The 18,268-nt window shown below is 53.2% G+C and overlaps 1 protein-coding gene across 2 annotated transcripts in view; it reads right to left on the bottom strand.

The window, feature by feature from the left end:
- The window catches only part of LOC115937204 (proline-rich membrane anchor 1), a 58,899-nt gene extending 52,050 nt beyond the window's left edge, over window positions 1–6,849 (bottom strand). For both annotated transcript variants that reach the window (XR_014148309.1, XM_081830008.1), the window contains exons 1-2: window positions 6,773–6,849; window positions 6,000–6,126 (exon numbers count right to left, since the gene is read on the bottom strand). Coding sequence is in view for 1 of the 2 variants with exons in the window: in XM_081830008.1 (XP_081686134.1) it covers window positions 6,000–6,092 (93 nt within the window). In the remaining variant the exon portion in view is untranslated. The remainder of the gene's footprint in view (window positions 1–5,999; window positions 6,127–6,772) is intronic.
- Window positions 6,850–18,268: the final 11,419 nt, after the last annotated feature.

The following is an 18,268-nucleotide window of genomic DNA, read 5'->3' as shown; positions in this document are numbered from 1 at the left end:
AAAAAAAAAAAAAAAACTGGATCCGAATCCATGCCTCTTGATTCCTGACCTGGTGTTTTTTCGACACCAGTCTTTAGTTCTTCACCTGTCAACCAGGATGGGGCTGGGCTCAACCAGCAGTTCCCAATCCTGACTGCAAATGAGAATCTCCCAGGCAGCTTTAAAAAAATACTCATGCCTGATCCTTTCCTAAGACCGATTAAATCAAAATTTTGTGTAATTTTCCCAGGCTAGACTTCTACTGTACAGCCCACGTGTGCGCTGCTGGTTTAGATACATCGTCAGCCTCCCTCCCCATGGCAGAGTGCCCTAACCCGCGAGCCTAGGGTTCTGTGCCTGTCTCAGGGAACGAGGGGATATAAAGGCATGAAGGAAAGAGTTGGTGGGCATCCCCACCTCAATGAAGCCCCCAGTAACGTCTCTGGCTGTCCTTTCGGGGGAGTAGAAACCCAGAACCCCAGTTTCTCTGCAGCTAGCCACCTGCGGCCTGCTGTTGGGAAGGGCATGCTATAGACCACCTTTGGAGGCCAATGCTGCCCCTCCAACACGCGTATTGTCCTGGGCCGGCAGGGAGAGCCCCTGGGGCTCCAATGCTCCCTTCACACTTGGCAGCTGGGTGATGGCAGTAAGAGGTGGGTTGATTTACAGCCCCTAACTTACTATCTACGAGGCCGAGAAGCCGAAGCCGCTGCTCACCACCTTTTAGGGTTCTTAAAGGGCCACTGACTGCGTTTCAAACTCCGAAGGCAAGCTCATCTCCCACCTGGAAGAGCAGATCCTCGGATGGGGAGCCTCTCCTAGTTAGTTGATGGGGATGCGTAACTCCCTGCGCAGACGTGGTACCCCCACCAGCTTCTCCAACAGTGCACCTGTCAGCTCGCCTGTGGTCATCGAGCTGCCCTCCTCCCGTTCCACCCTCCTCCAGGGGCCGACCTTCTAAGACCACGGGGGGTTGCTCGAAGACTCCATTCTGCCAGTGCTGGCCTCCGAGGTCGCTTCTCTGCTGGACTCTACCAGTGTGCACACGTCAAGCAATGCTACGGCCAAACCAAGGACCCTCTCCGAGGGGCAATTTATGCGAGAGTTCCAGAGGAGCACGTCTGCTTAACCTGGCCCAACACGATGACCCATTTTTGTGAGAGGATATAAGGGCACCGATGGATACGAGAGTTTAAAGCGATAAAATTATCGGCAGGGAAGCCGGGGTCAAGTTTCAAGGCTGAAGGGGGAGGGAACAACGAAGTGTATGGCATTTAAAAAAAATCCATGGTTCCTTCGTCTCTCGGATAATGGCCCCACTGGAATGGGATTGTGCACATCTGTGTAACCAGTTACCCTCACAGAAGTATCCCATTTGGGGTGTCTATCCTTCTCCCTGATTGGGGGGGCCCACTTGGGGTCCTTCACTGGCGTTTGGTCCAGCACAAGCCTGTGGCCACTGAGCCGCTCTTAACTGACACTTGGTTACTCAGACCTTGATCCACTTGCCAACCTCCGGAACCCCACATTCCCCACCCCCCACCCATCACATTGGATCCACCTGCCCAGGGCTGCTGCCTCACCCTGTAATCTCTGGGGCACTCTGCCCCTGTTTTGTAATGTCTGCTCCCTGCACTGAGCCTCGAGCGTCTCGGGGCAGGCAGGCGGGTGGGTCTGTGCTTCCTGAGTCCTGACCCAGTGCGCCTTCCTGAGCCCTACTGTGTGTGAGCCATGGCTGGATAAGTGAGAGAGGCAGGTTTATCATTGACACTTATGGGGGGTGGGGGGAGGACAGGCCCAGCGAAGCTAAGTAACCTACTAAGATTTCACAGGGCCCTGCATTCAGTTGGCACACAATGAAAAGATGTGTTGGGGGATGGTCTGCCCACCAGTGGAGAAACACAGGATCTATTCTGCTCCCCAACTCTGGGTCCACTTGGGGGTTCTGTAGATTGGCGGTGTTGTATTTAGACCAGTCGAGAGGAGACCTCAGCATTGAGAGCTCGTCTCAACGCCTGGCTTGCTTGGTTTGTATCTTGGGGAGTCCCACAGGGAGAAGGAACTTTCCCTGAAGCCACCTGCTCTTGGCTGGACCTGACTAAGCAGGGGCAGAGGCTCAGAGAGGTCAACGACTTGCCTAAGGCCCGCAGAACAGAAGCTGACATCATGACTTCCTGCGGCCACTTTTCGTCCAGTTTTGCTGTCCCCTGCCTTCCCGCCCCTGCTCTGCAGCATCCCTGGGGCCAGAATCTTGTCGATGCTACTGTCGTGGAGAGTGGGCTAAGGCACAGGTGAGTCCCGCAGTCACCTGGATTTGGTACCTGCCACTGTGGTCCGGCGGCCATGGTGCTCCATGTTCCCACTCACTCCTGACCAGTCAGTGCAGCTTTCTGGTTCAGTGGGTGTTACCTTCCTGAATAGTCCCTGTGCCCATCAGTTTCTCCCCCTTCTCACTGCTACCACCCTAAACCAGGACACCGTCATATCTCCACTGGGCAGCACCTGCCTCTCACCTAGGATTATGAGATAAAATAGAGGGCATCTTGTTAAATTTTAGAGAAACAACCATTTTTAGTATAAGTATATCCCAAATATTGGGTGGGATATACTTACACTAAAGCCTGAGGCATTGTTTATTTGAAATTCAAATTTAACTAGATGTCCTATATCTCTACCTGCCTAAATCTGGCAACCCTCCCCTCCCCAGCGTCTTTGCCCCCTTGCCTCACCCCTGCTGCCCCAAATCCATCTTTCTGCTGGGCCTGGACCGAGATTTCTAAAATGCCAGCCGGAAACTATGTCATTTCTTGCTTAAAACCTTCAACGGCTCCCATAGCCCTCGGGATCGTGTCCAAACTGTAAGGCATTATGTTAGGGGCTTACAACAGTGGCCTCACCTGGGGCTTCCCTCCCCGGGGTTCTTCCCACGCCCCGTTCTCTCCTCTGGCCTCGGGGCTACTCCCCCTGCCTGGACACTTCATTCATGCCTGCAGCCTGCTCCTCTCTTGTCCTTGTTCATGCTCCAGCCGCAGCACTACCTCTGCGAGCCTTCTCTGACTCTCCCACCAGGTCTCATCCCCAAGCCGACTGCTCCTGCTGAGTTCTCTTGCCTATAATTGCTTCATTTTCTCTCCAGCGCCAGGCTGTCAGTGCCGCGAGGCCAGGGACCGCTCCCCCCTTGCACCTAACAAAGGGCCTGGCAAACAGTAGGTGCCCAATAGATGCTACTGACGAGATAAGCCAAGCTGTAGTGACTGATCACAGGAGGAGCTCAGCATTGCTGGTGCCCCGCCTTCAGCACACAGAGACCCATTGGCCCGGGTCACAGCCCGTCTCTCTGGAGGACACCCACAAAGATGATGGCTTCTGGCATCTTGTATGGAGACAGGCCAGCACCACAGTAACTTGATGAGACACACTCCTGTCACACCTAATAAATTTGCCAGCCTGTCATCCTCTTTGCTTGCAAAAAAAGGAATCATCTGGAAGTGAACTTAGAAGAACCCTAAATCACAAAAGCTCAGAATCTCAATTCTAGACATATTAAAGAAGAAAGGGGGGAGCCTAGGGAATGCCCCCACCAACCTTGTGGCAATTTAAATGTCATCCAACTTTAAGGATTATGTTTCTTATCCTCTGGGCGACAGCCAGAGGCTTCAGGCTGATTTCAAGGTGGGAACCTGGTGCTTCGTGGGGGACCACAGGTCTCTTGCTTCACCAATTATCCTATTAATTACAGCTCTTTGATATGTTGGTCTCACTCTTGCAGATGTTTACAACTTTGGGGGATTCTTCCGGCAAAATGCTTACGAAAGCACAGATAGCTCTGAGTTCTTTCTCTATATTCAAGAAACTCCTATGATGGGGCAGATTTCAATCTCTCCGCTTAGAGGGAAATACATGGCCCTCATGCACTTGTATCTTTCTCTTCTTCCCTCTGTTCTCCTGGAGTCAGCTCTTTTCCTTAAAAACCAGATCCATCCATTCCAAAGCCCCTCTTCCCTTGGCTTCTCAGTCCCTTATCATTTGTAGATTAATTTTTCCAGAGCCTCCTGCCAACATTTTGCCCACTTTACTTGTCTGGAGGACTCCTTTTCTAATTGATTTTCACGAAAATTGACTTGTATTGAGTAACAGCATCTGAAACACACACACACACACACGCACGCATGCATGCACGCAAGCATGAGCACTGCCTGGCTGAAGGACATTGCTAAAAAACTGAGTTGCGTTCACAAATTATTTCTTTTGGTGGTGACAGTGGGGAGGCAGTGGGTCTGCTGTGTGAATCCTGCTGGTTCACGCCACAGAATGCCAGCCTCGGAGGCTGACAACAGCACGTTGCTCTCTAGGAGTGTTAGGGAAAACTGTAAACAGATGAATAGAAAAATGAAGTGAACTTCACATCTGAGGTTCAACTAAAAGTTGCACGAGGGAAGCTGGTCCCAAGCTGCCCAAGGGTTTAGAAGTGACACAATCCTGAATCCTGAGGAGGCACAGCGGAGTTTAATAGCTGCCGTTTCACACATTAAACGAAGCTGTCAATTCCGGAAGGAAAACAGTTGTGAGGGAGACAGAGGGACGCCAAAGAAGCCAGAGCAGAAGAGGAGCCTGGGGCTGGGGCTGCGGTTGGGTGGGGGGGTGGGGGGGTGGCTGGCCGACCCACCTGCTCAACTAGCATGCTCCTTCCAGCCTGAGAGCCCCTGGTGTTCCCCGGTGGTCACCCAGGCCACCATCCAGGCAGGACGGACAGCTGGTTTCCAGCGGGGCCCCATCGCGCAGGGCAGCTCAAGGACCGCAGCAGACTGGCAAGGGGTCTCACCCTATCCCCTGTCCTTTGGTTGACCGCCCCCTACTCAGGGCAACCATCTGAAAGATCCCCAACCCCCAAAATGCCACCAGAAGAACATGAAACCGCGAAACCTCCAGAGTTGGGGATGTCGATGCTCAAAACAGTAAAAATGTCCTCCAGTGCCTGTGGAACCGCTGAAAATTCAAAAACGTCCCACAGGTTCTGTCGTGATCAAGAGAGTGGCTGGCCATCCAGATAGAGGAGCAGCGTGACTGTTACTAGTATCGACAATGACAGCCGCCGCCACCACTGAGGGTTTATTATGGTCCAGGCGCTGTGCGAAGCCATCTTTACTTGCTTGATCTCATCAAGTACTTACAAGGGCACAGTGAGGAACAAGAAACCAAGGCCCCGAGAGGCATGGCCTGAAGTCCTGAGCAGGTGAGGGGCAGAACTGGGGCTCAAAACGCAGAACTGACACCAGAGTCCACATCACCACTCCGCTGTACCACTGACCGTGGACATTCTGGAAGGTACCAGGGGCCATGCCATCTGACCCTCTCCCTGAGCCTAACAGAAGTCACTCGAGCTGGTGGCCCCCTGGCCTGTGCCCTGGGGTCTCGGGGGGCCCAGGGTGAAGGCTCCAGCCCCAGGCAATCCTTACAGATGGACAGTTTCTTCCTACATCTCCACTAGGGGCCCCCAGGCACAACCTGTCCACATCCCCAACTCCGCTGCCTCCAGGAAACACAGCCCCAGCCGTGGTTAAGTCCAGTTTAAGAAGGCTAAGTACAAGTTTACTAGTGACTCTGGTGGGAAATAAAGAAGGTATAATTCTTGGGATCATTTTCTTCTTAAGTTTGTAGAAGCTCTAAGGTTTCTTTCCCTGCATTTCTGCAACAGAATGTTATCATGGAGAGGGCACTCCCAAGCCCTTTCTGTTCCAAGGCCCTGTCCTGCAAGCCTTGCCAGGCCAGGACTGAGGCCTGCCCCAGAGTTTTTCCAGATCTTTTCAGGGCCGGAGTATGGAGGGGTAGGGAGAGTGGGAGGGCATGCACCTTTTCTTGTCCTGAGCTCTCCCCAGGAGCAATCGAGGGGCGGCTGCAGGAAGCCAGGGTCGTGGGAGTGAAGTGCCACCGCCCCCCCCGCCCCCCCCCCCCGCCCCGGTCCTGCCCGGGAGGAGGTCCTCCAGCCCGCCAAGCCCACACCGCCGGCCGCCACCGCTCACCTGCACGAAGCCCCAGAGAGGGTGGAGCGCGCAGTGCAGCAGCAGTGAAGGCCAGCAGCAGCCCCGGCGCAGCACCAAGTCCCGGAGGAGCATCTCGGCCCGAGGCACCAGCGCTCTCGGGGGCGAACTGTCAGGGGAGCAAAGCCCGGGTCAGGCGGGCGCCGCGCGGGCACCATCGCCCGCGCGCACCCGCACACGTAGCCGTCCGGGTTGGGCGGGCACGCCCCGCACCCTGGGGCACCCTCATAAACCAAGACTGCCCCTTCACTCCAGCTTGCACATTCGCTGACCCTTGGTGCACACTCACAGAAGCCGGCATCCCAGAACCCCCAGCCCTGGCGCACACCCCCAGAACCTTACGTGTATCCCTTGGCTCCGTGCACACCCCCAGAATCTTGCGTGCACGCTTTGGCTTCATGCACACCTCCAGAAACAGCCAAGCACACTTAACCGAGCCCAGTGCATCTCCCCCAGAAACCTCCCCAGCCATGCACAACTCACTCCCACTGTGAGCACACTTCAAACCCGGCGGGCACTTCTCACCCCGCCTGCACACCCACAGAAACGGCCGTGCACACCCACCGACTCCTGCCTGCACACTCGCTGACCCTGCGAGCACAGCGCCAGGAAATCACACGCTGCGTGCACCCTCTCTGCCCCGCCGGCCCTCACTGCGCACACTGCAACACAGGGACCTCCGGGCGCACCCCATGTGCCCTCGCGCGCTCTCCCGAGCCCCGGCCTCCCGCCCTGGTCTCCCTCTCCGCCCGCACCTCTCCAGCGCCTCACGCCACCTTGCCTGGCGGCGGCCCCAGCCGATCCTCGGCGCGGGGAAGGCAGGTCCGCGCTCCCCCCGCGGCAGACTGTTCGCGAGCCGCCGGACGGCCCCCATTTAAAGCCAGCCGCCTCCCCGGTCCCCCGCCCTCTAGGCGGGGCCTCGGTCCTCACCCTGGCGACTGCGCGGGCGCCCGGGGGCTTCACATGCCGGGGAGGAGCGCCCGGCACTGGAGCAAAAGTTTGCGCGCGGCTGAGGCCGAGCGGGCTGCCGAGCGGGGGCCGGGCGCGGGGCGCCCGCACGGGGCGCAGGGCGCGGCGGCTCCCGGCTGCTCCTGGCCGCGCGCGGGCCGGGAGGGGCGGCACCCCGCGCCAGGGGCCGGGGCGGGCGGCCGAGGCGGAGGGGAGGGCGGGGAAAGTCTCCTCCGAGCCGCCTGGAGCCGGCGGCGCGAGCCTCCCCGGATCCCCGCCCTTGGCGGTGGCGCCGCGCGGCTGCCCGGGGCGCGGGGGTGCCCGAGCTCTCCCCGCCCGTCACGCCGGCCCTCGGGAGGCGCTGCCCGGGAGCGCCCGCTCGGGCAGCAGGGCCGCGGGCGGAGGCGAAATAAATAATGCACGAAAAAGGAAAACAGACGTGAGCCTCGCCAGAGCCTCGCCCGCCTCCCGCCCCGGGCTGCGCTCCCGCCCGCGCTCCCCGCCGCCGCCGCCAGCGCCGCCGCAGTGATTCCTCGTCTCCATCTAGCGAGGCTATTGTGTATTGGGCGCTTAATAATTTATTTATTCACCCGCGAGGAAGAAGACTCCCAGCTCCAGGGGGTCACTCCGCGCTTGCCCTCCCCCCAAGTTTCTCCGCGGCGGCGGGAAGGGGGCATGGACCGACTCGCGGAGACCCCTTTCTGCGCTCCATCCTTGCGGACTGTCTCCCCTCCCCCGCCCCATTCGGAACGGCACCCCCCCCCCCACCCCGGGTGTCGGGGCTCCAAGGTGCAAGCCGCCCCACCCGGAGCCAAGGGCCCTGTTGTCCCTTCTGTGGTCTCAGCCCGGGGACCTCTCCGACCACACGCTGCGTCTTGGAGGGAGTTGCCTAGGGCCCTGAGGAGGACGTCTCCACCCCAACCATGCCCAACTCCTCTGTCGGAGGCAAGATCATCAACAAGTCGGTCGCGAAGTAGCCTGCCACGTTTCTCTCAAACCCGCTGCCCGCCCCCCGCCTCCCCGACCGCACCGCAGGTATGCGCAGTCGCTCTGCAACTCGCGTGGCAGTGCTTGGGAAGCGCTTTGACTGTGTGAAGTGGGCTTCCAGAAGGTCCCCGAGGCATGGACAGTCCTATTTTTAGGTTGGGCGAGGGAGGGAACCAGGGGCCGAGGACTAAGAGTGGGGAATCAGACACCATAGTTTATTCCCTGAAGAAACATTTATTGAGTTCTTTTCTCAGTCTCTGTGGGCACCCTAAGTGACATCAGCACACACTCTAAGTATCAACTGCTCCGCAGACAGTTTTTGGACCGGTTTCCCGGGGACCTCTTTCGTGCAGAGTGCCGACGCAAGACGGCTCTCCGTGTAAATTCTGTAAGCCACTTCTGAGCCCCAGGGATGCAGGGGGATAGCTGTGAATGGGGGACTCTGGGCCTTTGGGAAAAAGCTGGGGGCCCGGTCAGGGAAACAGATCAGGAAATCAGCCATTCTGCCCTCTGGGGCTGTGGTGTGAGAAAGGGGCCTGCACTGTAAGCAGGGGACAGGAATGAAGACGAAGGAGGGGGCAGTCAAGGCTTCCAGGGTAAAATGACCTTCAGGGAGTGGGGGAGTAGTTCAAGTGTTGGGAACCCCTGGGGCAAAGATGTGGAGATACCTGTTCACTCACTCACTCATTCATTCATTCCATACATAGTGTCCGTGAGCACCTACTAAGGGCCCAACAGAGCATTTGAGGCTGGGAACATGGGAACAGGAAACCATTCTGGAGGGACCATCCTGGAGGGAGGATGCATGGGAAGAAAATGTTGGAGAGGGGACTTCTCGGGTGACTTTCTCTCACCGGGAGTTTGAAGCAGAAGAATGAGTCACAAAATTGAGCCACTATTTGTCAGCTGAGGTCAAAAGAACACTGATTATCTTAATGCCTTTCTACTTAAGCCAGTCAGGGTATTTTGTTCAGTTCGTGATTTCAATCTTTAGATGTGACAACAACCTGACATGTTTATATATGGAGCTCTTTACCACTTCAAAAATGTCCTTGGGGCGCCTGGGTTGCTCAGTCAGTTAAGCATCCAACTCTTGATTTCGGTTCAGGTCATGGTCTCAGGGTCGTGAGAGCGAGGCGGGAACCGGGTTCCCTGCTCAGTGGGGAGTCTGCTTGAGATTCTCTCCTTCTGCCCCCCCTCAAAAAAATAATAATAAATCTTTTTTAAAAAAATGTTCTTTATATCACATTTTAATGCACTTCTTTTTTGTTGTTGTTAAGATTTTATTTATTTATTTGACAGAGAGAGACACAGCGAGAGAGGGAACACAAGCAGGGGGAGTGGGAGAGGGAGAAGCAGGCTTCCTGCGGAGCAAGGAGCCCGATGCGGGGCTTGATCCCGGGACCCTGGGATCATGACCTGAGCCGAAGGCAGGCGCTCAACCAACTGAGCCACCCAGGCGCCCCTTTAATGCACTTCTCACAACTCTGTGAGGTAAAGGTAATTGCTTCATTTGACAGGCTCGGAGACGTGAGGAGCTCGCCCAGAATCCCACAGCTGCTCACCTGGGTTTCAGAAGTCCTGACCCCCAGACAGCAGTTCAGTTCTTTGATAGGACCTGGGCAGGTTTTACGTGTTGAAAAGTCTATCCTGGGGGCGCCTGGGTGGCTCAGTCGGTTAAGCCTCTGCCTTCGGCTCAGGTCATGATCCCAGGGTGTTGGGATCGAGCCCTACGTCGGGCTCCCTGCTCAGTGGGGAGCCTGCTTCTCTCTCTCCTTTTGCTGCTCCCCTTGTTGTGCTCTCTTGCTCTCTCTGTCAAATAAATAAATAAAAATCTTTTAAAAAAAAGGAAAAGAAAAGAAAAAGAAAAGCCTGTATTGTACATTCTGGTCTTCAGTACTCCCGGACTGGACCCAATCTGTGTACCTCTGGGGTATCACCTGGCCCCACAGCCTCCTGGCCCTCCTAACACGGGGGAATACCACAGCCTTATGGTGAAGACCAGGCTCTGTCACGGGGCCCCCTCAAGCCCTGGCAGGACCGCGGGGAAGGGGTTGGTGCTCTGCCTCCTCTCACCCTTTCTGGACTCAGATGGCAACCCACACCACAGTACCTGGGATCTGCCTACAGGGGGCCAGGTAACTCTACTCAGAAATGCAGGGGAGTTGAACCTCGGGGCAAATTTTGACCAATGAAAGACAAGAGGACAGACCCGGTCCCTGGAGTGCAGTGGTCTCATTTGGCCTGTCAGGAGATGGCTGGGAGACATGACTGGTAGTGTTTCCTTCTGAAGATGCGGCCCACTCAAAAGCATACAACCCTGTGTTTCCTTCCCTCTTTACCTGCTTCCTTCCCATTTCCTCCTTATTTTTGTTACCTGAGGGTTGTACCCTTCAATAGAGGATCGGCAGGCAAGCACCACTTCATGCTCCGTGTCCCCAGGAACTGCAGACAGTTGGTACCACAAGTGGCCCCAGAAAGCAGATCTTCAGGATGGGATGGGGGAGCTGGGTTTCCCATCTGTCTGAAGGCAATAGGGGCCCCATTACTGATGGCAGACAGGGTCCTACGGGGCATATATGACATCACAATTTCTAAAGCTTCACCCGCAGCTACTTGGAATGAGATGCCGGTAGGAGGTGAGGCTTTGGGAGGTCACGTGGCTGTCGCACTTGATCAATGGGAGGGAAGTGATCCTCATAAGGATTGTGGGATTGGATGGCTTCTGATGGTACTGGAAACCTCCATCGTCTCTTCAGAGAGATGATGACAGGCTCGCGGAAGCCGTTTGCCGACTGAAGGCATGCTGGTGAATGCTTTAAGGTCACTCTTATCTTTTGACAGCCACAAAACAGACTGCACTGAAAATCAGGCTCAGGTACTGATTGTATGGTGGCCGAGCTGGAAAGGGAGACTAAGCTTGCAGCCACACAGGTGTCCTCTGTTCACGTCCGGGCTCTGATTAGGAAAGAGTTGGACCTTGTGATCTGGAGTAGAGACATTTGGGTGCCAAGCCCTGAAACTCTTGGACCCCCCAAATCTCCCTATATACGCTGGCTGGTAGAAGCACCTCTCTCCCCCTTTGTCAGAATGAAACAGCTCCTCCCGGCCTGGAGAGCAAACGATGACCTAATTGCTGCAGTTGCCTTGCAACACGGTGCTTGTTCTCACGACGGTAGCCGATAGGAAATAAGGTGAGATGCCAGAACTTCTTTGGCACAATGTTGAAAAAGGAATAGAAGGCCCAGAGAGAGCTGGGAATATTAGAATCATCAGACCCAAGAATCTACCACTTGGCTATGTCTCCTGGGATGGCCCCAAGGGCATTCCCTCCATTGAGCCAGAAAGAAAAGGCCTAGTGGGAGTGGGGAAAGCACCAGGATCTTTGAGAAGCTCAGTGGTGGCAATCCTCTGAAGGCTGGCTTCGATGATGGGACATGGTGGCGACATTGACTTGCTGCTATCAAGGGTCAGCTGGCCTAGTAGGTCACAAGAGGCAAAGGGGACCCAATTACCAAGTGGGAAGCAAAGCTGGAGCGGCAATTAGGGTGCCTTGAGCCATAGGTGTCTATGTCAATGGCTAGTAGGTTATGGTGTTGCTAGGGATGAGATCGATAGAGAGTTGACAAGGTTATGGCTCAATTTGTATGAATTTTCTTTAAAATAATCAAGAGCGTTAGAGCAAAAAGATGACATCAGCAATGGAAAATTATCTGAGTTTTTTCACAGCGCAGAGCCCATTGATTGAAAGGGAGGCTGGGTTCCTCTGAAGGGCATGCAAACGCCAGAGTCTGAAGATCAGGCATGACCCTGCAGTGATCTGACATGTGATAGGCATGGTACGCTTAGGACCAGGCTCTAACAGGTCCAGAAGGAACTGGTAAATTACCTCAACAGGTGCCCCAGATCCTTTTCTCAGCCACCTCTGTGGAAGTTCTTCTTCCTTCATGTGTACCCAGAGTCTCAAAAGGGGGCTTTCGTATGCCAGTCTATTGGAGGAAGAAAGGACCAGGACCTCATTTACACCCAGGTCAACACAATATGTTGGTGCTAGTTGGAAACAACACTGTTGCATTACATCTGCATTCAAGGGTGGAAGGAGAAGGGGCAGGAACTGCAGACATATACTGGCTCCTATGCTGGGGTAAGTGTTTAGGAGTATGCAAAGAATGAGAGTAGAAATCCAGGGGCATAGAGGTCAGGTAAACAGTAAAGGCATGAACGCACGGGAGTAGTCACAAGAGGTGTGGGTGTTTCTGCCCCATATTAATACTCACCAGAGAGCATCATTGCCAAGGAGGCTCTGGGCAATTAGTTGGACAGGATGATGCATGCTGTGGAGGTCCACCAGCCTCTCTCTGTGGCCAGCCTAGTCTTTCTGGAATGACGACATGGTCTGCTGAATGTTCAGTGCTGAAGGAGACAGTGGCTTGCCGGGTTGGGGCATTGTTCTCCTAGATGAAGTGTGACTCCATAGACGTTTCTCCAGTAGCTAGAATACACAAATCTGGGAGCGGAAGTAAGATCGGCCCCTCTGAGCCCAACTGCCACTCTGTGCTTCTGAACACAGTAAGGGTTCCCCTAGACCAGGAGCTGGAACTACTACCAGGTGCCTCAGGCTCCTCATGCCAGCGAGGCAGCCGTCAGAGAGGAGCTGCTACACCGGTAGGCTGATCGTCTTTGGTTGCCATGAGGATCTAGGCTTGTGGTTACACAGTGGGCACAGGGCAGAGTATGACCAGTGCTGCAGACTGAACGTGTTCCCCCCAATTCGTAGGTTGAAGCCCTACCCCCCAGTCTGACTGTATTTGGAGATAGGGTTTTTGGGGGAAAATTGAGGTTAAATGAGATCATAAGGATGGGGCCCTAATCCAGTAGGATTCATGTCCTTATAAGAAGAGGAAGAGGGGCACCTGGGTGTCTCAGTCTGTTAGGCGTCGGCCTTCGGCTCAGGTTGTGATCCCAGGGTCCTGGGATCAAGCCCCATGTCGGGCTCCTTGCTCTGTGGGAAGCCTGCTTCTCCCTCTCCCACTCCCCCTGCTTGTGTTCCCTCTCTTGCTGTCTCTCTCTCTCTGTCAAATAAATGAATAAAATCTTTAAAAAAAAAAAAAGAAGAGGAAGAGAAATCAGAGCTCTCGCACTCTCTCTGTCCCCCTATTCAGAGGAAAGATCACGTGAAGACAAGGCAGCCATCGACAAGTCAAGAAGAGAGCTCTCACCAGAAGCCGACTCTGCCGGACCTGTATCTTGGGACTTCTAGCTTTCAGAATGGTGAGAAAATTAATTTCTGTTCTTGAAGCTACCCAGACTGTGGTATTTTGTTTCGGCACCCAAACTGGTACTCACCCAGGCTTATCTCCTCAGAGATGACCATGGAAGGACACTTGCCACACGCAGAGCTTCCAGGGAAGAAGCCCAGACCAGCTGAAGAGCCGGCCATAGATATCTGGAATGGGAAGTGTGGGCTGGGGAGAGATGATGAATGTCAGTTATGGCCCTAAGACCAGCTCCAGCATGGGGCCACAGCTTGGCTTGCTAATCCTTTGTGTCTTTTTAGGACGTTATGATTAACCACTTCAAAACTTGAATTCATACCTTCACTCTCAAGTTGATGACATTTTGTTCTCAAGTTAGATCCAAGTATCATAGGAGGTGGTAACTCCAAATAATGCAAGGGGCAGACTGTCTTGGATGCTGTTTATATACTTCCCTGTATTTCCTTGGCTCCACCTGTCTCACCATGCTGTTCAGTGGAGAGGGTGGCCATCACCACCATCGTCCCATGTCCTAACACCAATGGCTATGTCAGCCTCCCTCCAGGTAGAGCTGAGCTTCAGTGTGGTGTGTCTCATGTCCACCTTGGGTGGGGCGCCAGCAGCCGTGGAGGCCAAGCCCAGCCTGACCAGGGTCCAATCCCATACTCAGAGGGAGCTCCACACTGTAGGGAGTGGGATCTGATGCCCTAGCTGCTGTCGGGAGGGGCCCAGGCGCACAACCTATGTGTGTGGTGGAGGTAACTCCCTGTGGTATGAACTTTGATCAAGGAGAGACCAGGGTGTGGAAAGACCTGGTAGATAATCCATCTCCCTTTCCCCATTCATGGTTCCATATAGCCTTCTCAAATCTATCTAGTGTGACTGAGCAGTTGGCTCTGTTCCCTGGCAAAGCTTTGGCCAGCTGAGTGGACACACCGCATTGGATTTCCTTTCCTTCCTTCCTTCCCTGTCTGCCTGCCTGCCTACTTCACTCTTTCTGACCTGGGATGCCCCCCTCAAAAAATGTGTTATTATTTACTCTTTGCTTCAGGCCCCTCTTTCTGGGGCACCTAGGCCTTTGTCTCTAGAGGTGGTGACCACATGTATCAAATGAAGCAGGACACCATGGCAACCAGGATATTTTATATCTGGAACATCTGTAGAACTGCGGGGAACTAAAAGGAGTGGTTCCTTAAGCAAGCAGATGAGTTTCCTCAGGCTGCCACTCTCCTATGAATCCAGGAATGTTCTAGGAGGGAAGGGCTGATGCTGGCCATGGGCATAGGCTCTGGAGGGAGACTACCTAATCCTTTCTAGCCATCTAATCTTTGAAGGGTTTCCTAACTTTTATTTATTTATTTATTTATTTATTTAATTATTTATTTATTTATTTATTTATTATTTTAAGTAGGCTCTACACCCAGTGTGGAGCCCATTGTGGGGCTTGAACTCACAACCCTGAGATCAAGACCTGAGCTGAGACCAAGAGTTGGACACTTAACCCACTTAGCCACCCAGGCACCCCTGAAGGATTTCCTAACTTTTAAAGCTAACTCTTTTCCCTTGTCCTTCAGGAATCATAACACTATTCAGATATACAGTTGACCCTTGAGCAACAGGAGGGTTAAGGGTGCCAACCCCTGCCAGCCGAAAATCTCCCAAACTTAACCTTTAATAACTGACCATTGACCAGAAGTCTTACCGATAACATAAATAGTCAGTTAGCACATACTTTGTGTGTTATATGCACTGTATCTTACAATGAAGTAAGCTAGAGCAAAGAAAATGTTATTAAGAAAAGCATGAGGGAGAGAAAATACATTTATAATACTGTACCGTATTTATCAAAAAAGATCTGTGTATAAGTGGATCTGTGCAGCTAAAACCCGTGTTGTTCAAGGTCAACTCTAATTAGATTGCAGGGTTCTTGGAAGGATTAACTGAGATAATTCATCTAAACACTGAGCCTGGCACAGAGTAACTGCTCAAAAAAGGCCATCTCTAATTATTCCAAAGGTAGAGGGGCAAAGACGCTGCCCTTTCATAAGAATGCTCTTTGGCATCAGAAATCTTTTTTTGAATGAAACACAAAGAAAACAAAGGAAATGCTTTACCAGTACTCATTATTGAACCACGAAATCATGCAGGCTAATTATGTTTTGAAATGTTGTATATAAACACACGATTATTGAAAAAGACATCGGGATTGTCCGAGTTGTTCATTACTTCAGCTTGAATTAAATATGTAATTGTCAATGTCAGGTTTTATGGGTCAGCTGTGACTCTGTCCAGAGAGGACGTCTTCCTGATTGACCAGTGGGGGAGGGGAACCCAATCTCCCCTAGACTTTGTCCAAGACCTCACTGGGCCTTCTGAGGCTGGTCCCGCACCCCAGCCAGCAGGGTTCATTATGTAGGGCTAGGTGGGCAGATTTGCCTTGCCCGCAAACTCTGAATAAACTCTTTCCCCGAGAATATTTTGGTCTAAATCCCTTGGAGCTAGATGTTTGGACATGGAGGAGAATCAGAAAGAAGTCCAGATTCTAAACTTGACTTTAAAACCATCTGCATCTTCCCTCCCTTGTCATCTTTTCTTAAACACTAAGAAAAGACTAAAATTTCGGAAAAAATTGTCAGGACTGGGTATGCTTGGTAGCCCAGCCTGGCCCAGTGCCATTTTCCTATGTCACCGAAAGTTCTAAACAGAGATGACTCAAGAAGACATTTGACTGGTGCACCACCCCTTTGGCCAGGCCAGTGAAATCGAAATGCCAGCCCAGCCAGGAGAGCTGATGCCATTTCTTCAATTCAGCTGAGCATACCTCTGCTGGGACATGCAAGAGCCAACAGAATAAAGAAGCTAGGTCCTATTGTCCAAGATCTCACATCGTGTTAGAGGGAGGAGAAATATACATGTCTTCTAACTGCAAATAGGGGCATCTCTCCTCCCTGCTTAAGCTTCCCAGAAGACTCCCTAACATAGCAACATCCACCCAGCAGCCCTTGACCCTTCCTGCAAGCCATCCCCACTCATTCACCCCTTTGTACTTTATCTTCGCAGTTCCCCGGGGCCAGTCCTGCTGCTTTATACCTCTCTGCTCTGCTTACCACGCTGTTTTGTCTGCCCAGAACCCCTTCCCTCTGGTCTGCTTGGCTAATTTCCACACCATCCTCCCTGTCTTCCTTCTCTTGGTCTTACGCACCCCTCCATCATGCTACCCATCCTACTGGACTCTAATTATTAGGACATGCACAGTCAGGGATGTGCAGGGCATGGACTTCGTGGAAAGAACCTGATTCTGGTGTCACTTGAATCTGGGTCCAATCTGGAAAGTTCCCTTAACCTCTCTGAGCCTCAGCTTCCCTGACTCTAAAACAAGGATGCTGCTATTCACCTTGCTGGGCTATGGCAGGGAATCCTAGAGATAAAGTGTGGAAAACTTTGGCCCCTATGCTAGTGAGGGGCAAGCGTCACAGCTACCGTATCTGAGGCTGTCTCCTCTCCTCCCTGTGGGCACCGTGGGGACAGGAGCTCTGTTTTAGTCATCTTTGAGTTCAGGCACTCGGCAGCGCCCCACATGTAGTAGGAGCTCCATAAATATTTGAGGGTGACTCACAAACCAAGTGCCACTGGGCCTCTGGGGAAGGGTCTCCCTCACCTCCAGAAATTACCTTCTCATTTCTCTTATTACCCTCCCTTCCTCCGGCCTCGCTGTTTCTCAAACCCTAGGTTCAAGGTGCCCCAGGGCCACGACCTGGCTGTTCCCGAGGCCTAGAAGACTCTTCCCCACCATCAGCAAGGCCCACCCCTTTCAAGTCTTTGCTCACATGTCACTTTTTTAACTAGACCCCCTATGACCGCCCATGCCTGCTGGCTGTACCCATTCTCCTTACTTATTTTTTCTCCCTAGGATTCACTGCCTTCTGACACACATGGGTTCTACCTGTTTCCTTTGGTTAGTACGTGTCTCCTCACCCAAGAAGCTTCTTGAGGGCAGGGCGTGGGTCCTGGAGCAGACACTTCCTGCATCCTGCACCACATCCCCCAGCACTTCCCTCGTTTCAGAACAGCCACGAGGGACAGGTCTGCATGCTGGGGTCCTCCCCTTCCCTCTCCTCTCCCTACTGAGTTGGTCCTCTCTGCTTTCCTGCCCGAGAGCTGAGGCAGCCCACCCAGCAGGCCAAACCCAGAGTGCAAGAGATAGATACCTCCAGAACGATCTGAACCGTAGGGCAGAGTGTGGACACGTGCCCCCACTTCTCCTTCTTTGGGGACAGTTCTTTTTTTTTTTTTAAGATTTTATTTATTTATTTGTGTGAGAGAGAGCACAAGCAGGGGGAGTGGCAGGCAGAGGGAGAAGCAGGCTCCCCATTGAGCAAGGAGCCTGATGTGGGACTCGATTCTAGGACCCCGGGATCATGACCTGAGCCGAAGGCAGATGCTTAACAGACTGAGCCACCCAGGCATCCCCTTGGGGACAGTTCTGAGGCTCATTTTATATGGTGTCTGGGGAGGGTCCCCCGTGGACTGAGGCCCTGTAGCCCACAACGTTAAGAGCTTAACCAGCGCCTCCTTCTTCCTTCTGGGCTTACCTCCCAAACAGATCACCTGCCTGAGTCCTCGTCCCATGCTCTGCTTTTGGGAGAACCCCAACTAAGAAACTCCCATGGAATGGTGATCGACCTCTGGCCTGGTACATATTTGTTGAGTGAATGAATGAATGAATGAATGAAAAGAGAAGTAATTTACCAAGTTTTACCTTTTGCGTCTTGTCTTAGGCTGAAACGTTTGGGTGACTTTACATCATGGGGAGAGCTCGCTGAGCTCTGCTTCTTGGTGTTTACATTAGGATTTTCACAGAATGGCTTCTGACTGGAAACCTGTCTTTGAGCTTTGTAGATTTTTCAGGGAATGAGGATTTTGCCATTTACTTTAGTCAGAAATGTCAGAAGCCATCCGGGAGCTTGAGGAGCTCCTGCCAACCCCTGAGCTGACCAGCCCAGCCCTCAGCTCCTCACTGTAACTTCTCTGAGAGCACCCCTACCCCAGAGTACAACGTAG

This window comes from Leptonychotes weddellii, chromosome 9 (assembly GCF_054177405.1).
Source record: "Leptonychotes weddellii isolate Sample4059 chromosome 9, ASM5417740v2, whole genome shotgun sequence".
Lineage (NCBI taxonomy): Eukaryota > Metazoa > Chordata > Mammalia > Carnivora > Phocidae > Leptonychotes > Leptonychotes weddellii.
The sequence above is the reverse complement of the archived record's forward strand: the minus strand, read 5'-3'. Positions and strand labels throughout refer to the sequence as shown.